Source organism: Prenolepis imparis, unplaced genomic scaffold (genome assembly GCF_030444845.1).
Source record: "Prenolepis imparis isolate NDT839.2.m4 unplaced genomic scaffold, iyPreImpa1.0 SCAF_2, whole genome shotgun sequence".
NCBI classification, from domain to species: domain Eukaryota; kingdom Metazoa; phylum Arthropoda; class Insecta; order Hymenoptera; family Formicidae; genus Prenolepis; species Prenolepis imparis.
Window position 1 is genome coordinate 23,278,679 of NW_028141160.1, and position 22,138 is coordinate 23,300,816.

Below are 22,138 nucleotides of genomic sequence, written 5' to 3' on the forward strand. Positions count from 1 at the left end.
ACTTCCTTCTTTCATTCGGAGATCACAAAGCATTTTCAAAAACATCATAAAATGCTACGATAAAACATGCATACACACACTTAACATGATTCGCATATTAGGAACCTATTTTTAAGAACCTAAAAAAAAAAGAAAAAAAACGATGATACACGTAGTCCACATAGCGATTAATTAAATGCAATTGGAACGATCATCGAAATATATGTATATATGGATGCATAATCGGATGCAAAGATGCCCGCATTTTCTTTTTACGTTTAAAAAGATTCGCCTGCTCGTATTTTCTTTTTTTTTCCTCTCAGAGCCCTCGTACGTTTGCGATTCGTTTGTCAATGTCAAAAATAATGAGTACTTTCGTGATGCATCACTTATTATTATTTACGATAAGGCATGCTTGGTACAATTTTTGTACTTTTGTTCACGCGATAAAAGGATTCGTCCGGTACCATTATCAACGAATCAACGTCTATCTACATGCTAAGATGCGCTTCAATCAGGATTGTGTGCATCGACCGGGTGATGATAGATACTTAATGCAGGCAGTTTTGCACCTCGCGCGACCCGATTGGCGTATAAGTGTAAAAATTAAACGTATTAATTATAATATAGCTGCTAATACAATAGCTGTAGTATATATTTGTTAAAATAACTGCCGCAAAAAAGGGGGAAAAAAAAAACGTAAATGGAGGAGAAAGTCGCGCCGAAAGATATTTGTGAAAATGCAGGACCTCGCTCTTCTATAATGTGTGCTTCTGATCGTCAACTTTAACCCTGGGGATCGCATCATTCTTTATTTTTATATATTTTTTCACACACTCATACTTTTTTTTTCTTTCGTTAATACTAAGACGTGCGCACGTTATTTGTCTCGTGTCGACGACCCGATCGATTTTAAAGACGGACGCCGAAGCGGAGATTATTATAATGCGAAACGTTTTCGAGATATGTTTCGCGCGGAATACTGAGAAAAGGGGAAGGTGCAAATTTAATTAATATATCCTATTTCACATTCAGGTTCTCCAAGTTCCATTAAAGATAAGTTGCATCGAGTTTCCTTCGGCAAACCGACCCTAAATTCGATCGCGAGTGTCGACACAAACTGAGCTGCTTCCGCTCTTTCGCGATCAAGTACAGTCAAACATTATAAAAATCTAATCAGGCTTTTCTTCAAAAGATGATACTACAAAAAAGAAGGGAAGAGAATAAAATAAACTCGTCGAAAAGTGAATACGCTGTATCGTACGATTACTCGTTATCAAATAATATACGGGCTCCTCTCCTTCTTTTCTCTTTTCTTCGTCTCATTTCGTATGCAATATAAGTGTATATCGTTAATTTCTCTCTCTCTCTCTCTCCCTCTCTCTCTCTCTCGATTTATAACTATCATAATTATATTTTCACATGATTTCAGTTAATATTAATTTATATACGAGTCCTATACATATATGTATAACGAAAAACCTCGTCGACCGAGAGTCATCTATCCATCGCGCGAAAACCGGAAATCGGGCAAGTACGTGCTACTTTCGAAACTCGAAAGAAGGGAAAAAGAAGTAGAAACGTCGAGCTCGCGTTATATCCGGAATGGAACGCGGATGTTTAGTTAGAGAAGATTCTTTTTCTTAGCCTCGACATCTTTCTTTTTTCTTCTTGCCGTAGAGTCAAAAGTTCACAAATAACTCTCTCACAAATCGTCTTATGATTGTATTAATGTTACAATAAAAAAATTTATTTGCATCAATATCTGCAAATTGGCTCGTATTCTATCTATGATTTCTATTATTGATGTCAATCTTGATGAGCTGTCGCTTTTCTTTACTTCTTTCTTGGACTTTCGCGCGATAAATATTTCAGTCGAATATAACGGACGACGAAAGTAGAGAATAAAAAAAAAAGAACGATACCAAAATCTAATAGTCACGGTATTATACTAAGATAACTAAATGTACTTCTAAGATATTCGTTTTTTTCGATGACGCGATGACGCTTGGATGATATATAATACAACATTAGGAAAGACATATCTCGATAATGTTCGATGCAAATACAACCATACATACAGAACCACAATTCATTCTACACAAAACGTTACAACTCAACTCCATTACATGTGTGTGTGTATTCGATTATTTGTTTCTTCTCTCCCTTCTCTCTCTTTCTCACGATGCTAAAACGAAATATTACGTATTGTAATACGGTGGTTCATAAGAAATCTAACGCGAGTTTTCTTTTTTTTTTCTTCACGTCTCTAAACGACAAGACAGGCACTTTATAGTGTCACAAAATGCTTCTACGTCTGAACCTTGTTTTACAGTTTCATATATCAATCGTCCGTTCGTTCTATCATCTTTTCTTTCCTTTTATTTTTGTCCTGCAAGACACGTTAAAGACAGATACGTTGGACTTACAGCGAAGAACACACGTGATACGGACAAACATTTTGCCCTCGGAAAGATGTTCTTATCGACTAAATAGTAAACCTTGGTAAGTTTTCTGTCCTAACGTGTCTTCCTTTCTCCTTCCTCTCTTTTTTTTAACGGCGCAAATGAGAAAAAGTACTCATCTCTTCGTCGTAAAGCTCTAAGTTAGCGGCCTTAAACGAGATATGCAATTCTTACGCAATCAGCTCAGAGCACATGTGAACCAATTTCTCTATATTGTAAACGTCAACATATAAATTGCAGTATTTTTATACAAGGAAAATAATTTCTCTCATCAATATAAGGAAACTGAATCGACAACAAATCAAGTATAATCAATGATCAGTACGTATGATTGTTAAAGAACGTTGAAAACAAATTTTACTCTACCGCTTACACATCTATTCGTCGCGCTAATCGGATCAAAACACACCAATCAAAAAACATATTGCTCTGCTTCACCGCGTAATCTCTCTGTCGAAAAATACAAGTCCGACACGAAGACCAATCTTCTTTCTGTCTACGATCTCTCATTAAACAATAATATATTAGAATAGGTCCTATGCACTTGTTCACACATTTGTTTGTGGTATTATCTATTAAGATTCTCGCGCTATAAATAATATGCATTTCTTGCTAACTCTCTTTCTCCGATTTGAATTTTTTCTTTCTTTTTTTCTTTTTTTTTAGAGAGTTAGTATAATACTAGTTTTATATTTTTAGAAAATAACTGACAATCGCTTGTATTTCCTCGATGACAATCCATCAAAATTACGGCAAAAGCTCATCCCAGGCAACAGCGCACACATATGTGAAACGAGTCTCGTTTTCTTCTATTTCCTTCGAAGACTAAGCTAACTAAGATTTTTGTGTGTGAGTCCAGTTTTACATGCCCCAATTGTAATTAGATTTTATCGAGGAAAACAAGATCTCTGTTATCAGATCGCTTATAGCTCTTTCTGATTAAACTTTGTTGTTCGCGCTCGCAACATGCGAGAATCGAGCATTTTTTTTTAAACTGTGCAACCGCTTTCTCGATACTCCATCACAGTATCGAATATGTTCTATCTATCGATCTATATGCATACGTAATGAATATATGCATGCGTATGTGTATACATGTACACGATGCCGCAAATAAAATAATATTCACATACGATATACACATATGTATGCATACATAGATATATATATATGTATATTCATTTTTATATATATATATATATATATATATATATATATATACGTTTATATTTATTATATATTATTGAATTATTGTGCCGTTTCCGTTTTGGGAGGGTGATTCATTATTTCCTTCTTTTCTTTCTTTTTTTTCCGCGCTCGCGTTCGCATAACCGCGCTCTCACGTCTCTTACGATCTAATCGCACCACTGGCCTCTTTTAATGACCTTTAGCAGCTTCCTTCGCTGCCATTATTAAAGGTGTTAACGAAGCTAGTGGCCTGGCTAATTTCAGAAAAGGATGCTGCAATTTAATTTAAACACACATTTCCAATTAAATCAGCTCGAGCGAGAAATATGAAGAGAAAGTTCGCGTTCTGTAACAATTAATGGTTCTCTCTTACCTTTAACAGTTCGGAAGCCGCGGACCGTTTTTCCACCTCAACTTCCAAACACTGATCTAGAAAATCTTGAAATATACTCGACAATTTATCCTTTTCCTTGATTTCCGGTTTGCCGTTCGTCGCGATCAAGTATAACGCTCTCAACGGGTTTTCATTCAGATATGGTGGTTCCCCTTCAATCATCTCGATCGCCATTATTCCCAACGACCATATATCAACCTGGGACACCAAGGTACGAGATTAATTATACGGTTTTAATCGATTTTCATTATTAATAACAATTGATGTGAGAATCTCTCTCTTACCTTAGGTCCGTACTGCTTTCGTGTCACCACTTCCGGCGCCATCCAATACGGCGTGCCAACCATCGTCGTTCGTTTGCTCTGCTCCGGCGAGATTTGCGCGCAAAAGCCAAAGTCCGTCAACTTCACCCCTCCATCCAGACCCAGGAGGATATTGTCGGACTTAATGTCCCTATGTATAACCTGATTACAATGAAGGAACTCGAGTGCCTGCAATACCTCTCTACACACCGCGGCAATTTGACCTTCGTCCATACAAGTCTCGGTCACAACATCCGTCAAACTGCCACCTGGCAAATATTCCATGACTACCCACAGTTCTTCCCCGACTAAATAACTATCCAAGTAATTTACAACGTTCGGATGCTTATTCTCCCGCATTACCAGAATCTCGTTTATTATAAGCTCTTTCTTTGGCTGTTGCGACAGATTCATTTGTTTTATTGCAACCTCCATGCCAGTGGACGTTTCTATCGCTGTATACACTGTTCCCGAAGCACTGCAAATCGTGATCGTTAATTAGTACAATTATATCTCTCTCAATATAATTATTTATCAATCGTTATTTCCGCGTCTTACCCTTGTCCGATCTTTTCCATTTTCGTGTATTTTCTATTAGGGTCTCCTACGCTCACAATTGTTCTAAGCTTTTCTAATATTTCGTCGTCTGACATTTTCTTCTTTCTAGCTTTGTCACCTTGTGCCGGTCGCGTTTGATCGGTCGTTGTTGACGTCGGTGTCGCTTGATTCTTATTTCTATCTAATTGAGACTGCTGTTGCTGCTGTTGCATGCCGTTTCTTTGCGGCGAGCCCAGCGTGGTCGTCAGGGGTGGCGGTGGTTCCTCTTCTATAGGTTTCGTATACTGTGCGATGAAAATGAATCGTTAGTTGCAAATAGTTGCAGTAAAATAATCACTAATAGTGGACTTAAACGCGCATTTCTTAATCGCGCTTAAACGCACAAAACTTACGATCGATTTCGTACGTTCCGGCCGGGCGGAGATCGGCGGAGGCGGCGGCTCGTCCTCCTGTTCCGAGCTGGTCGCACACGCGTCCGTCGGCGTGCTACTCGGGCTACTGCTGCTCACCCTGTAACCGTTGCCGTTTCTCAGAAAATATTTAAACGACCGAGGGACAAACGCGTAAAAGTGTAAAAGACTCACCTGCTCAACGAATGCTGGGAGTGAGAGCTTCCGGATGCCTGGGACATTGCTTGGCCGCGAATATTTCCCACACCGGTGCCGATACTGATTCCCATACTACGGGGACTACTCGCCCTTTCGATCGGAGCTAAATAGGTTTTATCTATGGTTAGTATGGTCATTAGTATTGTACTTTTGTTAAATTCAAATTATTTCTCTACATACAAACTGATATCTCGATACTTACCAACAACTCCTACCATTTTAGTTGTGGTCATGTACTTGGAGCCCTTTGCCTCCTTACTGCTACTGTCATACCAATTTAATACATCCAACACAGCCTGCGGATTCTTCTTCTGCTCCTGCTTACTAATGTTGCTAGACATAAGCAACCTTGCCCATGCTTCTGGCATACCCTGGGAAAGAAACACACATTGTGAGACGACAATTATCATGTTTACTGTAAAACAGACAGATGGTAAGTAATCCAGCAAGTCTGGCAAATATAACGCTAGTGTCTAAAGTGCACCTAATACTAATCCTAGATTTTGATTTTCAAACATGCAAACTATATGATGTATAAAAGGAATAAAGATTAAGAAATATTTCTGTGTCACGTATATTTGTAGATACTAATAAGTTTGAGTCGTGGCATAATTAAAACCTACAATTGTTTTTTGTTATTCGGGAATATAATTCAGAATTTTTGATATTTGATATTATTCTCTTATTTATATATAATTTTGTAATTTTTATAAACAAAAATTGGAAATAATATTCTAAACTTTGATTATTTAAATATTATATAATGTGCATATATGTGGAATTAAAAAAAAATATATATAAAATTTAATAAAAATTATTTAATTTTCTATAAAATCATTAATTGAATACATGCACACACAGTTTCAATTTCAATAGAAGGAGTAAACATAATTTGTAAATAAAATTTACAAAACTGATACAACTTGACTCCTATTTGCTGTGCCGAAAATCATTCTGTGAGAAAGAAACGAATATTGTTGTATGCAACGTCGACTAAAGCTTGTATCAATCTACTGAAGCGACTATGTATCGACAAAATTCTCGACATACTCAATGGAAAGTAAACATCTAATCTCATAAAAACCGCAACGGAAAGAAAGTGTCGAACCACCACGTGGTGTATATGTATATACAACAGGCACAAACTAAACCGTATTAATTTACTTACTTTTAATGGCAGCTTGGAAAGAAATACGTGTCTTGTTAGTTTAGTTATGTGAAAATAATAAGATATAAGAAGCGTCGGACAAATTACCAAAGTACCGTTCTCGATATGTTCGAATGTATATGTATATATATGTATAATATTTATATTTATATATACAGGGTGTCCCAGAATGATGGGGACTAAATTCGTGCGCAGATTCCTGGGATCATCTGGAGACGATTTTTCCTCAGCGAAAATGTCGAGGTAGGTCATTATTTTTTGCATGTTTCCAATTTTTGCCATCATGTATCTTTGTAACTAAGCCTTAAATTAAAATTCTATTAAAGTAAACTCTACCTGAAATTAACTGAAGAATGTGAATTTATTATTATTTTATTTCCACAAGGCTTCGTTTGCGAAAAACCCTTTATTTTCAATCGCTTATAACTCGAAAATTATTGATGTCTCAACATTTTTGCTGAGGAAAAATCATCTCCAAATGATCCCAGGAATCTGCACACACATGGGGAATTTAGTTCCCATCATTCTGGGACACCCTGTATACATATGTGAACCAGTGAACTCATATCTCATTTCGATCAGGTACGGAAAATCCATGTGATTCACAAACACACACAAGAATAATACAATACAGAGATATAGAGAAAGATACCAAATGCCAATAATATCGAGTAATCTACACGTAATATAAATAACTCTTTTATTTTTTAATTCTCTCCATCGTCTCTCTCATAGATAATCCGCACCGTGATACGACAGCGAAGCGGTAAGCGAGTGCATTTTGAACAAGAGGGTGTAGAGAGGCGACTGTGCGAATCGCGACTGGGGAACGGAGAGAAAAACCTACCGTGAATTCGCCGGTGACAGCGTCAAATCCGACGTGCACGGTGTGCTCGAAATTCGTGGGGTAACTGATATTCGGTTTGTCCTTGTTCTCCTTCATCTTTATTTTGCCCTTTAGCGTCTTCTTCTTGCGTTCGTCGGAATCCGGCTCCTTAGGCAGCGGACGCATGTCCACCGGTAAATTAGGCGCTGATTCCCCCCTGAAAATGTAAATAACATTGACACATCTATCGCAGCCACAGATTAATGATTATCCAATTATCTTGTATTAATCTTACATTATTTAATATTAATTCACATTTTATATTTTACATTTTATTACAAGAAAAAAGATTTTAAAATATTTTATTGCTGGTATAATTATTGTAAGATATAAATTTAATTGTTTATGTATATATATATATATATATATTAAGTATGTAGAGACATAACGTTGGGATGACATCTAGACATCTTTTATGATGGTCTCCCACAGAAGAAAGTCAGCAAGAGAAATTATTTTTAGCAACCTCTAGCTTAATGCCTTTCTATTTTTGGAGAATGTAGACTTTTATACATATTGCATAAAAGATACGAGTTACGACAGAATTGTAAATTCTGAATTATATGTCAAATATAAATTATTTTTCTGCAATTAGTTTAACTGTCTATTATTATTTTCCGCATTATTGTAATTATCTCATAAATTTTTACAATGTTCATATGTATAACGCAAAACACGACACATGATTATATGATAATTCATATGAATACATTCATGTGCAATGATAAATGACAAATTATACTGATTAAATGATTGTTATCTAGATAATCTTTCTTTCGATGCAAACAATTTCAGAATAAACTTTACGTAAACGTATTGTACATAAGAATCAACGCAAGACCAAGTATTATCTTACGGTATTCAACTGTGTCTCTTGACAAATCAATACAATTCATTATCATTTACAAGTTTATTAAACAGACAATAATATGCAAAGTGTACCTGTTTGATGTCAATCGAACAGGGGGTGCCGGGGGTTTGTCTTCCTCATCTGACATGTTGTATCCGCTTCTGTTCCTTTGTTGCCAGTCTATCCTCCGTTGCTGCGTCTCTACTCCTTTAATTAAACCCGCGTTCTGTCAACGCGCGCGTGTGTCTATATATACCTGTATAGATATATCGCACCTCTCTCTCTCTCTCTCTCTCTCGTCGTTCTCGCAACTTTCACTTTCAACAGCACAAGAATCTCCTCGAAAAAGAAAAAACCTTCGAGCCCCGTCACCGACGAGGACGACGACGACGACGACGACGTTGCTACCGAGTCTTCAATCTCCAGATAATATCCAAGATTCTCGAAAGGCACACCCGGTAGATGGATTTACAGGTGTAAGTGTCCCCCCCCCCTCTCTCTCTCTCTCTCTCTCTCTCACCGCGCTGTAACGACACCCTTCATCACAGAACTCTCGATACTGGCCGCGGAACTTGAACGAGACGAGTCATGATGGACCGGTGATGGTGTCCGGGAGGACCGAGACCTGGAGGCTTCCTCGTGGATGTCCCTCGGCGCGAGAAAGAGAGAGACGCCGCTCGCTGGCTGACCGCTGCTCTCCCTCGATCAGGGTGACTGCTGCTGCTGCTGATCGTCGTCGGCGGTGGCGTCCGGGAGCGACACACGGGTCAATGTCGCGACGAGCCCGGAGGACGCATTCGAGGACGACGGCGAGCAGAAAGGGAGAAAAAAAAAGGAGAAAGAGAGAGAGAGAGCGTTTCCGAGGCGTGATTCACGCACGGGTGCAGACACCCCGCCGCATCCACGGATCTTTCGCACGCCTCGCTCTCCCTCTCTCGCTTTATCTACCTATCCGCCTCCCCCCTCTCCCACGCTCACTCCTGCGCGTGCGCCCTTTCCCTTTCTTTCGCTCTCTCTCTCTCTCTCCGCCGCTTTCCGTCCTTCGCGCTCTCGACAACGTCGTTGCGGCGGCGACTTGTATCGCGTTCCTCGTCGCGCGATCCTCGGACACTCGATCCTTGCACTTGCGAATGAAAAAGTACAACGAAGGTGCGTATACGAATACGGCGAATCAGAACGGAGTACAGTGGAGTGGGGGGTACATATGGCACCCAATGGCGGATTTAGACAATACCGAACGGCGCTCCCTCTCGATACTAAACATTCGGAAGAGCATTCCTCACCGCCAAGGAGATATATGGTGCGAGAGGATCTGTAAACAGCACCTTTTTTGGCTCATGTATACGTATATTGTAATCCGGCTCCGATGGCGCCACTTTATGCCACTTCTTGGGATTTTATATATCCTCTACTCCAATTTTACGCATTTCATTTCCTTCTCTCATATTTCTCGCGTCATGCTTCCTCTTCTCCGTTATCTCCTTCGATCGCTATCGACGACGTCGAGTTCGGGGGGAGGCCTCATCTGCGAGTTTGACGTTTGACAGCTCGCCGTCCGTTCTCGGCTCTCTCCGCGTATATACGTGCACAGAAAAAAAAAAACGCGCGATTAAACGTCAACGTACGGGCGCATCCTCGTCGTCGTCGTCGGGCGAGATCCTCACGACCCTCCTTCACGAGGGTGGGATTCCTCAGACGACGGAACGAAAGCACCGGATCGGACACTCGCGATCTTTCGCTCTCCGCGCGCCCCGACGACAAGGTCCGCGATTCGCCACCTCCACCTCCTCCGTCGTCGTCACCCGCCGTTATGGAGGATTCACACTGCCTTCTATATGAATCTACGCAGTGTGAACCCTGCATAAGCATCGAGCTCTAAAATATAAAGCCCTGCGCACAAAGAGAAAATATTAGGAATAAATATTAAAGATAAAGAATATATTATTTTAAAATAATAAAATAAAATAATAAAAATAATAATAATAATAAAATCGAAAAGAATCTATAATATCAAAATACAAATATACGAGCCCTTTATATTTAAATTTTTGTATTTATATATCAAAGTTTTTTCGATTTTATTATTTTAAAATAATTCTTATTCCTAATATTTTCTTTATTGTGCGCAGGGCCTTATATAAAGTCCTGCGCACAATAGAAAAAAATATTAGGAATAGGAATAAATATTAAGCATAAGGGCTAGTCTACAATAGAGTCGTAAGGTTGAAACGTAAGAAATTGACCAATCACAGTTGAATTCGAGGAGAATAATCGACTGTGATTGGTCAATTTCTTACGTTTACGACCTTACGACTCTATTGTAGACTAGACTTAAGGCCTACTGCACCCAATACAAAAATATAAACAATAAGAAGAGATGGAGAGAATAAAAATATCCATGCATCAACAGAAGCAGATGGATATTATAGGGGATAACAATAATAGATATATTCTTTGCTTCTATTGATGAATAATTTCTATTTTTTGTTCTTATATTGCTTGTACGTTTGTATTGTGCAGAAAACTTTTGATATATTTATTCCTATTAAATACACTCTGAAGCGAGCCTACTATTCTATAGAAAATCGGAGCAGATTTATAGAGAATTAAGGTGCCTTTTCATGCTGACACTCGACGCTCATTTTTAGTGTCAAAAGATGTCACGTGACCAAAATTGACGAATTGGTATCTTTATTTTTGGTCACGTGACGTCTTTTGACGCTAAAAATGAACGTCGAGCGTCAGCATGAAAAGGCACCTTGAAGGATACAAAGTGTTGGCGGACTCTCTGTCTCTCTTTTTACATTAATCTACCTGAGCTAAAAATTATTTCTCATCAGATATTTAGAGATCAGTACGCAGCTTCCAGGAAATGTTTTGGTTTTTGAAATTAGGAAAATAGCTGTGAATTTAATTGAAGAAATGTGGAAAGGGAATCTACAAATTTCTCAACCAATCAGTGACTTGCTTACTCGGCGAACGCGACACATTTGAAACCATGCGATACTAGCTTTACATCGCGCTATGCAAGTGATACCAAAATTAGATAGGTTATGAGTGTAACCGTAATATATTGGTTAACATTGTATATATAATAATATTTAATAACATAATTTATTAACGTAATTTTAAGCGTAAGTACGGCATGATGAAGCGTCATATAAAAATACACGATATAAAATTCTGTAAATGATATGTAGCAAGAAGGTTTCTTAACCTCTAAAGCATCTTTCTTTTTTTCGGAGGATATTTTATAATAAAATTATAAAATTAAAATTGCCTCGATTAACGATATCTTATATAAATCATTATTAACAACAGATTTTTATTAAACGATTGTGACACATTACTGTTATTATTAATAGATTATGTCGGACTCGGATTTAGGCCTACACACAGGTCGAAGTTATGAGGAAGTATTAAAACAGCGACAAAACGACGAGGACTATCAAACCGCAACCACAGACGAACAGGTAAATAGGTCTCTGCACAAAAATATAAACAAACGATACACGTATTTATTTTTTATTGAACATATTATTCTCTTCATTTTATTGCATTTTTGAATATTGTAATTATATATTGTTGTATTAAAATCTTGTCATTTACCACTATAATGCCACAATTAACTTTTTTAGGCTCGTGTCGAGGAGATAGTGCTAAAGTTTTATCGATCTTGCAAAGACACAGATCCCATCTTACTTAGGCCAAAGCATATCCAGTTTTTAAAGAAATCAATCACGCATTTAAATGAAACTTATGAGGTATTTATATTTTATTTTTAATATTAAACAATATTGTTCTTGTTTGTAATGATAAAGGATTTATCGAGTATTTATAACGACGGTAGTGCTTAGACTCCAGTAGACCATGGCTCTGTTTCTGGATACTGCATTCACTTGCGATATTAGGAGAACGCTTAGAGGATGAGGAAAATTCCAAGATAGCAGGTTTTCTAGCCAAATGTCAGTCGCCGACAGGCGGTTTCGGAGGAGGTCCTGGACAATATCCGCATTTAGCCTCTACGTACGCAGCGGTGAACGCGTTATGCACTATCGGTACACGGGAGGCTTACGATGTGATAGATAGGTACACTTTATTACATTTTTTGTATATAATATTATTAAAATTCATCGTATGCGTCTTGTGTATAGTATCGTTAAGATTTGTTTGTTAATTTCAGGAAGAACCTGAAACGCTTTCTGTCTTCCTTACGCGGAGAGGACGGTTCTTTTTGCATGCACGAAAACGGCGAGATAGATATACGGGGAGCATATTGCGCCCTCGCGTCTGCTAAACTGACGAATGTATATACACCGGATATGTTTAAGGATACCGCCGAATGGATAGTCAAATGTCAGACGTGGGAAGGTGGTTTTGGCGGTTGTCCAGGAATGGAGGCTCACGGCGGATACGCTTATTGCGCTCTGGCGGCACTCGTAATGCTCGGAAAAACAGAGTTGTGCAATTTATCAGAACTGTTGGTAAGAGGGTAAGACTCCTCTTATAATCGCGATTTCATTTTCGTTCACATCTTTGCCTCTTTTTTTCGCAGAGATGGATAGTAAACAAACAAATGCGTTTGGAGGGTGGTTTCCAAGGACGTACGAACAAATTGGTGGACGGTTGCTATTCGTTCTGGCAAGGTGGGACGTTTCCATTAATCTCTGCTATCTTGTCAATGCAAGGAAAGGCGTTTAATACTTCCGACCACTGGTTGTTCAACCAAGAGGCCTTACAAGAGTATATATTAACTTGCTGTCAGAACCCACACGGTGGTCTTTTGGATAAGCCAGGAAAGTACGTAATATTCTACACATATATATTCTATATATTTACGATTACGTTACTGTATATATATTAAATTGGGATTATTATAACAAAATATTTTTTTGTTATAAACTTCTATTAATTTCTTAGTGAAATAATATTATTTTTGTTTTCATATAAAAATATATACATATATGGATTTTGTTCAATCTTGTATTGCAATGTTTTTTTTTTCTTTTTACAGAAATCGCGACATATATCACACATGTTATGTTCTTAGTGGATTATCAGTCGCGCAAAACTCACCGACAAAATCGATTATCGGAATGAGACCTGCAAATAAGGTGGGGGTAATCCATCCTGTTTATAACGTGGAGTACTCTGCTGCGAAAAAAGGGCAAGAGTATTTTCTTACTCTACCAATACCTGATTGATTGAGTGTGTCTTAGCTATTTGAAAAAATATATTAACCATGTTTGTATGTTTTTCCTAAAAGAAGAAAAAGAAAAAAAAGAAATCCGAAGAAAGACAGAATCCTAAAAAGATGGAACACTTGAACTGACCAATGTTGTGTACGTAGAAAGTTACTTGTATATGAAATTCCGTAATTTTGTGATAAGGAAAAAGTATGTAAAAAGTTTATGTCAATCGATGCGTATTGTTTGACATTAAATATTCAAAAAAATATTGCATTTTTCCCTTATCTTAATTTTATATTAATAAAGTCTATGAAGAAGCTAACATACAGTTGTCTATTTCTTTAAGTGGAAACTGCTGCAACTACCTTGTTTGATTGTGAAATTTCTGTTTTCTTTTAACAATCGGATGTGATCATTTTGTGAATAATAATGCAAAACAATTCATAGAGGTAAAAGATTTCTATTGCAACATACAATCATTATACATAGATATATACATATATAGAAAGAGAAATATATAATTAATAGAATATAATATCGCTACTATATATTAATATATAATTAAATATCTATTTTCGTGAAGAAATACTAAAAGTGCAGAAAAATACATCTTTTTATGTTAATATAAAAATTTAACTTCTCAGTATTTGATTCAAAACTCTCGACTGAATTACTTTGTCGATAAAACACCTTATCATTTCTTCTTTGTCCTACATATCAACAAAACGTCATGGTGACCAATTATTCGATATTTCGCACGACTATAGGCGCGGCAAGAATCAAAGATATGAATAAGCGGTAGAAATGACGTAAAATCTATAAAGGATGTTTGTGCTCTACTTTGGATTCTCTGTCTGTCTCTTGGCACCAGTAACTGCATCACATATAGTTGATTATTGATTGATGCAAGTTCAAAGTGCAATATTACTTACATAGCACTAATTTTTAAATAATTTGAATTCTTTTTGTACACTTGTCAATATAAATTATTAAATAACGTGTATAAAAAATACAACAAAAATAATATTTCTAACATTTCAACGAGTTTCAAAAAATTGTCTCCCGCATACTTAATTACAGATGGATAGAATGATTGATTTGTTGAAAGGAAAAGTGAGATGAACAACTTTTGTTTACTTTATCATGATGTTGATTAATATAAATGCGATGAGAATAACATGTACATGTGTGTATGATAAATGTCTAAAAATTGCAGTCTTCCGATAATTATTTTGATATATCCAATTATTGCATGTAGTTATACGCATGGTTCGACATAATTACCCGGAAATAATCCTGTTATTCCGTCCATCACTCCTTCCCACCATCCGTCGTCGTTCTTCTTGAGCACGTAAATCACAGAACTCTCTTGGAAACTTAGCTCGTCCTCTTTATCCGCATAATAATCATAAATGGCCACCACTGCAATTACGATATTTTTTATCATAAATTACTGATATATATTATTATTACGTATTATATTACATACAGCGTATTATATCAAACAGCTTGATATTGTAACATAAATAAATATAACTTTTTAATGAATGTAATAAATGTAATGAAAGTAAAAACTCCACCTTTCTCGATATAATTTTTTGGCACCCATCCAGGCAGATCTTCCTCATCCGGCACGATCGGCATTATAGCACTAGAGGACGGCGTCGGTCTTCCGAATTGTGGATGTTCATCCTGTTCCGGTGGTGGAGGCGGTGGCAAAGGCGGACTATTCGCGCCACTGCTACGACTAATCTGATGAGATAATCTGTGTGGTAGAGTGTGATGTCCAGTGAATTCCGTCATGTCGCCTAGTCCGACCAAGGGCGAGGGTGGAGCTAAGATGGTAAGAAACCACAATATATTATAAACAGCGCAACATATGTCACCATAAAATTATATAGTATATACATATACATATATCGATATTAAATATTATTAAATATAAAAATGATATCTATATTGTTACTTACGAGGCATACTATTATGCTGTTCCTGTGCATAGCCCGCGGTAACACTAGGCGGTGCCGGTGGTGGCGTCTGTGGATGACTCTGCAGAGGATGTACCGTTCCCACTTGTGGCACAGTATGCTGATTGATGGAATTAGTATGCGCGTTATGATTGGCGTTGTGGCTCGCGTGGGTATTGTGAGCATGCAATGGCAGAGTGCTATATCCTGGGCCGCGATCTCGCCTAGGATGGCCGAGCGGATAGTTGGGCGCGTAGTGACTAGGAACTTGTGGTGGGGCTACCGCTGGTGGGGTCCTATACTCGCGCGATCCTTTACTCAACGTTCCTATACAAAGAATTTTAATATTATTCGCTGTACCATTTGTATGACATACACTTAACACTTGGATGTAACAAGTAGAATGGTGTAACACTTAGAAGCCGAAAGAAAGAAGAGACACACATGCGAGCAAAAAGCAGTAAATACCTTAGCGAAATGATTAATTTTTTTTATAACTGCAACTGAAAAAGTACACCTTTACAAGTTTGTGTAGCACTCGTACCATTCCTAACACTTATGTAGGGTGTCCCAGAGCGTTCTGGGACACCCTGTACATACAGAATGTTTGATAATTTATAGTACAATTGCAAATTATCCTTATAAATGACAACGGGAGAAAAAATCTTATATTTCTCTATTTTGTAGCAAAAACTAAAACTTGTATCAAACATTCTGTATACATTATGTGTATATATATATATATATATATGTATGTAATTCTTACCAGTTCTCACTGTCTGAGGTGGTGTAGGTGGTTTAGTGGTAGGAGCAGGTCCTACCATAGCAGCACCTAAACCTGAACCTGTAGAAGCAGCACCTAAACTTTGAACACTGCCTTGACTACCACCTCTCTGCTTGCTTCGTGGTGTACCGCAGCTACGTACACCATGTCCGATATCATCTAAGATTGTGTAATCGATGCTCTTTCTAACATATTTAATTGGTTTTTCAGGATTCGCGGGAGCGATAATTTTGTACTGACGAGTCGTCATTTTGTTGGCCGTCAAGACGCCGATTTCTCTCCTGGCAACCTTCTCTTTGTGTATCATAACTGTCTGAGCAATGTGATTCATCTGACTTTCCATTTCAGCAAGCTGAGACGTTTGCAAATCCAACAGTTGAAGAAAATTGTAAGCCAGAGTATTTATTTGATACGCAACACTGGCCAAAGACTGCGTGGTGTAATTTTTAGTTTCCTCCAGTGCAATTCTCTTGTTTTCAGCTTGAAAGTAATTTGCCTCGCAATATTCAGCCACTCTCTCCAAATTGGTATGACTATCCGACAGATTGTTCCTTCCCTCGGGAATCTCATGTCGCAGAAGTGCCGCCAATTCAGCCATGACTTCAGAATCACTGCCAACTCCTGATGACACGCAATAGGAACCTGATCCTTCTCGCAGACAATATAAAAGAAATTATATATATAATTTATACATAATATATACATATAAACATACATATATGTATATATTCATACGCATGCAGAATATATTATAATTATTTTTAACAATAAAGCACACGAGAATAATTATAAGTTGAATGAAATAAAGAGACAAGCATACGCGCATATATTTTTAAAATGATATTTTTATCGGTATAAACAATTGTTCCATGTTTTTACAAAATTAAATTACTTGATTTTTTTGAGGCGGATGCAAAAGGATATGTTAACTTCTATCAATTAGTATACTTGCCACTTTCCTCGCACGAAGGAACGAAGGGAATCGAAGCGAGAAATAAGATTATGACAGGGGCGGCGTCTGAAGGGATACGGAAACAAAATGGACACCGCTATAGGTGATCAGAGGGATAGAGTAGTGGATAGAGTGATGAATATAGAGTGTATCTTCTCGCGCGATTACGTACGAAACGATCTAGAGAGATAAAAAAACGAATAGAAAATCAACTAACGGTACTCAGCCATTATTGCAACTACCAGCTACTACACAGCTTCATTAATTCATAATTACCGAAACTTCCGAAATTTATTTATATACACACATAAAAAGAGCGTGCGGAAGAGCAAAATGGCTGCGGCGCTTGCGCTCGCGATATATCGCGATATCGTAAATCGATATCGTCCAGTTTGACCTTTCAATTTCTCTGTTTTGTATACAACTTCTATATATAATTAGACAAGATAATACTATATTAATAGAAGCAGCATAAACACAATTTCACACCATTGGTTTATCATAAATAGAACAATTTTCAATTTTCGATAGTTGCATCATATTGCGTCTATTTTTGTTTTCTCGCTGGAAAGCTTAAAAAAAAAAATTTTTTTAAATTATAGTATATATAGTATATATTATTTATAGTATATATTTATAGTTTATATATACAACATATATCCATCGCGCCACAGAAAATTTTGTACGGTTTGCTGGTTTCGACAGAAGATGGCGCTAGCGGCGCCTTGAATATGTTCGCAGTCGCAGTTGCTTCAAGTTGTTCACAGGTTCACAGCGAAGTTACCGCGCGCTCTTTCGACAAGTAGAGGTTAACTCCGTAAAAAATCAGTAATACAATGTAATGTATCAATTTTATTTTTACTAAAAATATATAAATATTATTAAATATTCTTTGACCTTTGCGCTCATCCTCGGAACAATAAAGAAATCGAAATTATTTCAATTGATATAAATATTATAAAATTCTTATAAATATATAACACATATATACATATGCATATATGTATATATATTTTTTTTTTTATTTAATTAATATATTATTTATTTTTAATTGCACACACTTTGACATATATTTGACGTATAACCACTCTGTCACACGTCAAACTAATATAAAATATTGAACGTTCCCTCCAGTTGTTTTCGAGACAGCGCGTTTGCGTATAATCAACAGTCATGAGTCATGACATGCGCAAATATGTAGAGTCGGACATGCCGGCTGAATATATGCCTGGACACTCGTACAAGTTCACGTTTCACATGTGCAATGTAAACTGTAAAAGCATTTCCGTTGGTGGTAGACATACGTCCGAGTGTAGACACACATACAATTAATCATAAATACATCACGATTTCGACTCGTCCTCGCTATATACGTTCTCGTACGCGCAACTATTTTACAAGAAGTGCGTCCGCGATCATTTATAATCCTTCCGATTCTTAATTTCGCGCGCTCGCGTTCGTATCTACCAAGCCCTATATCGTAACATCGCATCTACGCCGTAGGGAAACCGACCTAAAAATCGAAGCCGGTGCAATCTCGGTAAGTATGATCCTTCACGTCGTAGATAGATACTATTAGACGCGTAAATGCACCTTTTATTGCGTCGAAATCGAGTCGTCACCTGTAAATCATTAGGATCATCCTCGCGTGAAATCCAATCGTCGTCGAGAGACTTAACTCTGGTCTGGTGATCAATCCCCGGCGATCAATCGTTCGCGATAGCTTCTGACGATCCTTGTAGCTGGAATTTGGAAGATTCGATTTTTTTTGCAGGTGACAGAAATGTCCTCTGAACAGCTGAGACAGGGAAACGGTTCGCGAAATAATTTCGACGTCTAAAGACACGTCTGGAAGAGATTACGACTGCATAAGGACGGATCGTTCGGAGGTTTTGAAGATCGAGTCTTGGAAGAAAATTTATCCGCGCGAGAATGGATAATCTGCTGAAGCAGCTGGAGACGTTGAAGATTAGGGGCGATTTCTGCGAGGACAATTCGTGGACACCGTGTATAGATTTGATTCAGAGGAGTTTCGCGCCCCAGAGGACGATCGGGACGGAACGTCCTTGCGAGGAGAAGGACTTCAAGGAGTACAGGCTCGTCGTGGAAAGAAACCTGCGTAACATCAGGTCTATGCTGCAGCATATTTCCAACAGTTGCAGAGAGAAGCATTTACAGCTATGCAATGCTACAGGGATGGTTAAAACGTTTGGCATGAATTTGTTATTGCTTATCGGTGAGCACAATGAGAGGAATATTTGGAATACAGCCGAGTGCGTCTCTATTTCCAAAGAATTACTCGCTGGCTTCTGCGATCTGTACTCTTGTCAAAATGTCTCCCAGTTTTTGTCAGAGGATGAGAATTTGATTAATCTGTTATTGATGCTAAGACCTAAGTTATTAAAGGATACCTGGAAAACTTATCCATCAGCTGTGACGTGTTACAGATGGATTTTACGAGAAGCTGAGGTGAGTCCAATTTTTTTTCTACTTTGGATTCTTGTATATTATTAGATCGTCTATACATTCTGCTTTTTTATATTCTTCCGTAGAAACCAACTTTATTTAATCATATTGGAGATGTTTTGCCGACTACCCTAATCATTCTCGATGACTATTTTCCTGACAACGTAGTGATAGGCCTGGAATGTATATACCAAATTATACAGCATTCTTACATGGTAATTAATAAAACAAGAGCTTACTCTTATCCAGCATTTTAATATATATGTATATTTATTTACTTGATAAAATATTTTAGAAAAAGGGACTGATAGATACTGGCTATGCTAAAGCAATCTATCACACTCTGGAACTTTTATCCCGTCAGAAGGAAGTAAGATATATTATTCCTTTGTATTCCTGCATGGCTAGTCTTTTAGCTACTATCGAACATTGGGATAATACTATAAATCTATTTGAGGTGAGCTTAACAAGTATTTTACAAGTATGGATCATCAGGAATTCGTATGGAGTATCATTACAACTTTTTTTATTTTTTTTTTTTTTTTGCAGTGGACGACACGCGATGACGTTCTTTCCACCTTAATAGACAATATGGAATTTGAGCAGAATATCGAATTACGGCATGCATACATGTCGAGTTTACCTCAACTCATTACAAATATAGGCTGTGCCAAATGGTGCGAAGCGCTCACTCGCGTACTCGCCGAATACTGCGAACATCATACAGATTTAAGAACATTGAAAGCAACATTGGAGGTATGAAAACATCCATACTAGAGAGAGACCATATATGAAATAAGCAAGTGCACTCAAGTGATCATTTCACATTTTTTCATCCTACTTAGACCGCAAAGACGTTCCTCTTAATGTTTCGTCTGCGAGTGGCAGTCCACTGTACTCCACTTTACACCGCATTCTTGAAGCTGCATTTTGATCTGACGGAGACCCCGGTGTTCGATCGAGCGATCATGCAGAATCTGGAGGATTGCATCTGCATGCTGTACCAACTGTCGCCGAACGTAGGCTATGCGGTAATGAACGACGATCGAATGCGTTCGGTACTCAGCAGTAGCTTGCCGGTCGTATGTCAGGAAGGTGATATCAAGTATTTCGAATAATTTATGTGACGTGGATGCAATCGCGTATTTGTATATATAGTGTATTCTATATCATGATGTATGAATGCTCCTCTGATAGAATTATTTTACTCTCTCGTGTAAAACTTACATAATACATAATAATAGATGAAAACGCAATAGATACTTAAATACTTTATTTATGATATAAAAAATCAATATATCAATTATTTGTAAACATTTTTGTTACAACATATTTAATTAGTCTTTTTCGTGAGATACACGGGAATGAAAATTGAGTTGGAAAGGACGTGTCTCTTTAATATGGGATATATTGAAATTTTTTTCTATATATATATAGAATATATATATATATTTTATATATATATATATATATATTATACAGACTTTTATATACACATACAAACACTTGTTTTTTTTATGTACATTTATTATATATATATTATACATACAGGGTGTTTCCGGGTTAAATGGCCAAACTTAAAATATTAATTCAGGACTTCAAAATAGATAAAAATTTTATCTGGAAGTTTGCTCGCAAACGCTTCATTGAAGAGATATTGCCTTTGAAGTTATAGAATTATAGGAATGAATAATGTGATGATTCCATTTTCAATCGCGTTAAATATGAAGTTATATTCGAAATTATGATTTATCAGCCATCAATTCTAATTAAATATGGTCAACATTTAAAAACAAGAAAGCAACTTAAAAGAAAATAATTATTAAGTGACTGCAGTCTAATCTAATGCGCCATTTATTTGTAATCTTACGAACTTTTGCAAACACCTTATATCATATAAAAACACATATAAAAACACTAGTATATATACACATACACTATACATAATTTTTTTTCCTCAATTGCAGATAAGTCAAATTTTTATGAATTAAAATATCTGAATATATCCCAGTGAGCAATATGTTATCAAAAGAAATTCATAAAGTACTCAAGTTTAAGAGTCGGACTTCCGATAACTCCATCAAAATGATAATATTATGATATCAACAAGTCTTCCAATGCGTCGAGTTTAGAGGAAAGAAAGACATTACGTAAACGACATCTAGTATAATTCCACAATCTGACTTCTTTTAAATATCAAAAAAAGGTTACCGTCAAGAATTGCTATTTCTAGTATTATATTTTTACATATTTTTTTATATTAAAAAAAAATATAACTCTTGGTATACATTTCTTTTATAACATTTTATTAAAATTAAAACGGGTTTCAAAATGCCCATAGACTTTGAATAAAAAAAACTTTATGATTGCAACGTGCTTTTT

General features: G+C 36.9%; 4 protein-coding genes across 19 annotated transcripts; 2 read left to right on the forward strand and 2 right to left on the reverse strand.

Moving 5' to 3' along the window:
* Nucleotides 1-667: 667 nt before the first annotated feature.
* Pak (serine/threonine-protein kinase PAK 3-like protein) lies at nucleotides 668-10,173 on the reverse strand. 4 transcript variants are annotated; one of them, XM_083032327.1, is made up of 9 exons: nucleotides 8,491-10,173; nucleotides 7,510-7,705; nucleotides 5,697-5,865; nucleotides 5,471-5,612; nucleotides 5,279-5,387; nucleotides 4,887-5,170; nucleotides 4,311-4,806; nucleotides 4,006-4,224; nucleotides 668-3,905 (listed from the first exon to the last, which is right to left on the reverse strand). In XM_083032327.1, exons 1-9 carry the CDS (start codon nucleotides 8,544-8,546, stop codon nucleotides 3,822-3,824), a joined length of 1,755 nt encoding a protein of 584 aa, XP_082888453.1. In that variant the 5' UTR covers nucleotides 8,547-10,173; the 3' UTR covers nucleotides 668-3,821. The 4 variants fall into 4 exon arrangements, with proteins under 4 accessions (XP_082888453.1, XP_082888455.1, XP_082888452.1 ...); XM_083032329.1 differs by having other exon boundaries at nucleotides 5,471-5,597; nucleotides 8,491-10,172; XM_083032326.1 differs by having other exon boundaries at nucleotides 5,279-5,396; nucleotides 8,491-10,172.
* A 1,237-nt stretch (nucleotides 10,174-11,410) lies between these two features.
* On the forward strand, nucleotides 11,411-13,907 carry Fntb (Farnesyl transferase beta subunit). Its single transcript, XM_083032355.1, has 7 exons — nucleotides 11,411-11,532; nucleotides 11,764-11,871; nucleotides 12,037-12,162; nucleotides 12,249-12,487; nucleotides 12,582-12,882; nucleotides 12,954-13,198; nucleotides 13,413-13,907. The coding sequence occupies exons 2-7, from the start codon at nucleotides 11,767-11,769 to the stop codon at nucleotides 13,600-13,602; spliced, it is 1,206 nt and encodes a 401-aa protein (XP_082888481.1). The 5' UTR covers nucleotides 11,411-11,532; nucleotides 11,764-11,766; the 3' UTR covers nucleotides 13,603-13,907.
* A 151-nt stretch (nucleotides 13,908-14,058) lies between these two features.
* Abi (tyrosine kinase Abl) lies at nucleotides 14,059-17,646 on the reverse strand. 11 transcript variants are annotated; one of them, XM_083032343.1, is made up of 6 exons: nucleotides 17,508-17,614; nucleotides 16,321-16,959; nucleotides 15,558-15,881; nucleotides 15,168-15,422; nucleotides 14,872-15,009; nucleotides 14,064-14,461 (listed from the first exon to the last, which is right to left on the reverse strand). In XM_083032343.1, the coding sequence occupies exons 1-6, from the start codon at nucleotides 17,518-17,520 to the stop codon at nucleotides 14,424-14,426; spliced, it is 1,407 nt and encodes a 468-aa protein (XP_082888469.1). In that variant the 5' UTR covers nucleotides 17,521-17,614; the 3' UTR covers nucleotides 14,064-14,423. The 11 variants fall into 11 exon arrangements, with proteins under 11 accessions (XP_082888467.1, XP_082888468.1, XP_082888469.1 ...); XM_083032339.1 differs by having other exon boundaries at nucleotides 16,321-16,989; nucleotides 17,508-17,606; XM_083032340.1 differs by having other exon boundaries at nucleotides 14,065-14,461; nucleotides 16,321-16,986; nucleotides 17,508-17,646.
* A 377-nt stretch (nucleotides 17,647-18,023) lies between these two features.
* Nucleotides 18,024-22,043, forward strand: LOC145933013 (TELO2-interacting protein 2). 3 transcript variants are annotated; one of them, XM_083032353.1, is made up of 6 exons: nucleotides 18,024-18,128; nucleotides 19,065-19,759; nucleotides 19,843-19,971; nucleotides 20,052-20,213; nucleotides 20,306-20,512; nucleotides 20,602-22,043. In XM_083032353.1, the coding sequence occupies exons 2-6, from the start codon at nucleotides 19,223-19,225 to the stop codon at nucleotides 20,872-20,874; spliced, it is 1,308 nt and encodes a 435-aa protein (XP_082888479.1). In that variant the 5' UTR covers nucleotides 18,024-18,128; nucleotides 19,065-19,222; the 3' UTR covers nucleotides 20,875-22,043. The 3 variants fall into 3 exon arrangements, with proteins under 3 accessions (XP_082888479.1, XP_082888477.1, XP_082888478.1); XM_083032351.1 differs by lacking the exon at nucleotides 18,024-18,128 and adding an exon at nucleotides 18,462-18,830; XM_083032352.1 differs by lacking the exon at nucleotides 18,024-18,128 and adding an exon at nucleotides 18,841-18,973.
* Nucleotides 22,044-22,138: the final 95 nt, after the last annotated feature.

Excerpts from the sequence above, each read along its gene's own strand:
- Fntb (XM_083032355.1), top strand. The coding sequence starts at position 11,767 with ATGTCGGACTCGGATTTAGGCCTACACACAGGTCGAAGTTATGAGGAA. Across the intron at positions 11,872-12,036 it reads CCGCAACCACAGACGAACAG|GCTCGTGTCGAGGAGATAGT; the intron begins GTAAATAGGTCT and ends TAACTTTTTTAG. Across the intron at positions 13,199-13,412 it reads CTTTTGGATAAGCCAGGAAA|AAATCGCGACATATATCACA; the intron begins GTACGTAATATT and ends TTCTTTTTACAG.
- LOC145933013 (XM_083032353.1), top strand. The coding sequence starts at position 19,223 with ATGGATAATCTGCTGAAGCAGCTGGAGACGTTGAAGATTAGGGGCGAT. Across the intron at positions 19,972-20,051 it reads TTATACAGCATTCTTACATG|AAAAAGGGACTGATAGATAC; the intron begins GTAATTAATAAA and ends AAAATATTTTAG. Across the intron at positions 20,214-20,305 it reads ATACTATAAATCTATTTGAG|TGGACGACACGCGATGACGT; the intron begins GTGAGCTTAACA and ends TTTTTTTTGCAG.
- Pak (XM_083032326.1), bottom strand. The coding sequence starts at position 8,546 with ATGTCAGATGAGGAAGACAAACCCCCGGCACCCCCTGTTCGATTGACA. Across the intron at positions 5,171-5,278 it reads CGGAACGTACGAAATCGATC|TATACGAAACCTATAGAAGA; the intron begins GTAAGTTTTGTG and ends TTCATCGCACAG. Across the intron at positions 3,906-4,005 it reads CGGCTTCCGAACTGTTAAAG|CATCCTTTTCTGAAATTAGC; the intron begins GTAAGAGAGAAC and ends ATTAAATTGCAG.
- Abi (XM_083032339.1), bottom strand. Across the intron at positions 15,010-15,167 it reads AAAAAATTATATCGAGAAAG|TGGTGGCCATTTATGATTAT; the intron begins GTGGAGTTTTTA and ends TCGTAATTGCAG. Across the intron at positions 14,462-14,871 it reads AATAACAGGATTATTTCCGG|TTACTGGTGCCAAGAGACAG; the intron begins GTAATTATGTCG and ends TATGTGATGCAG.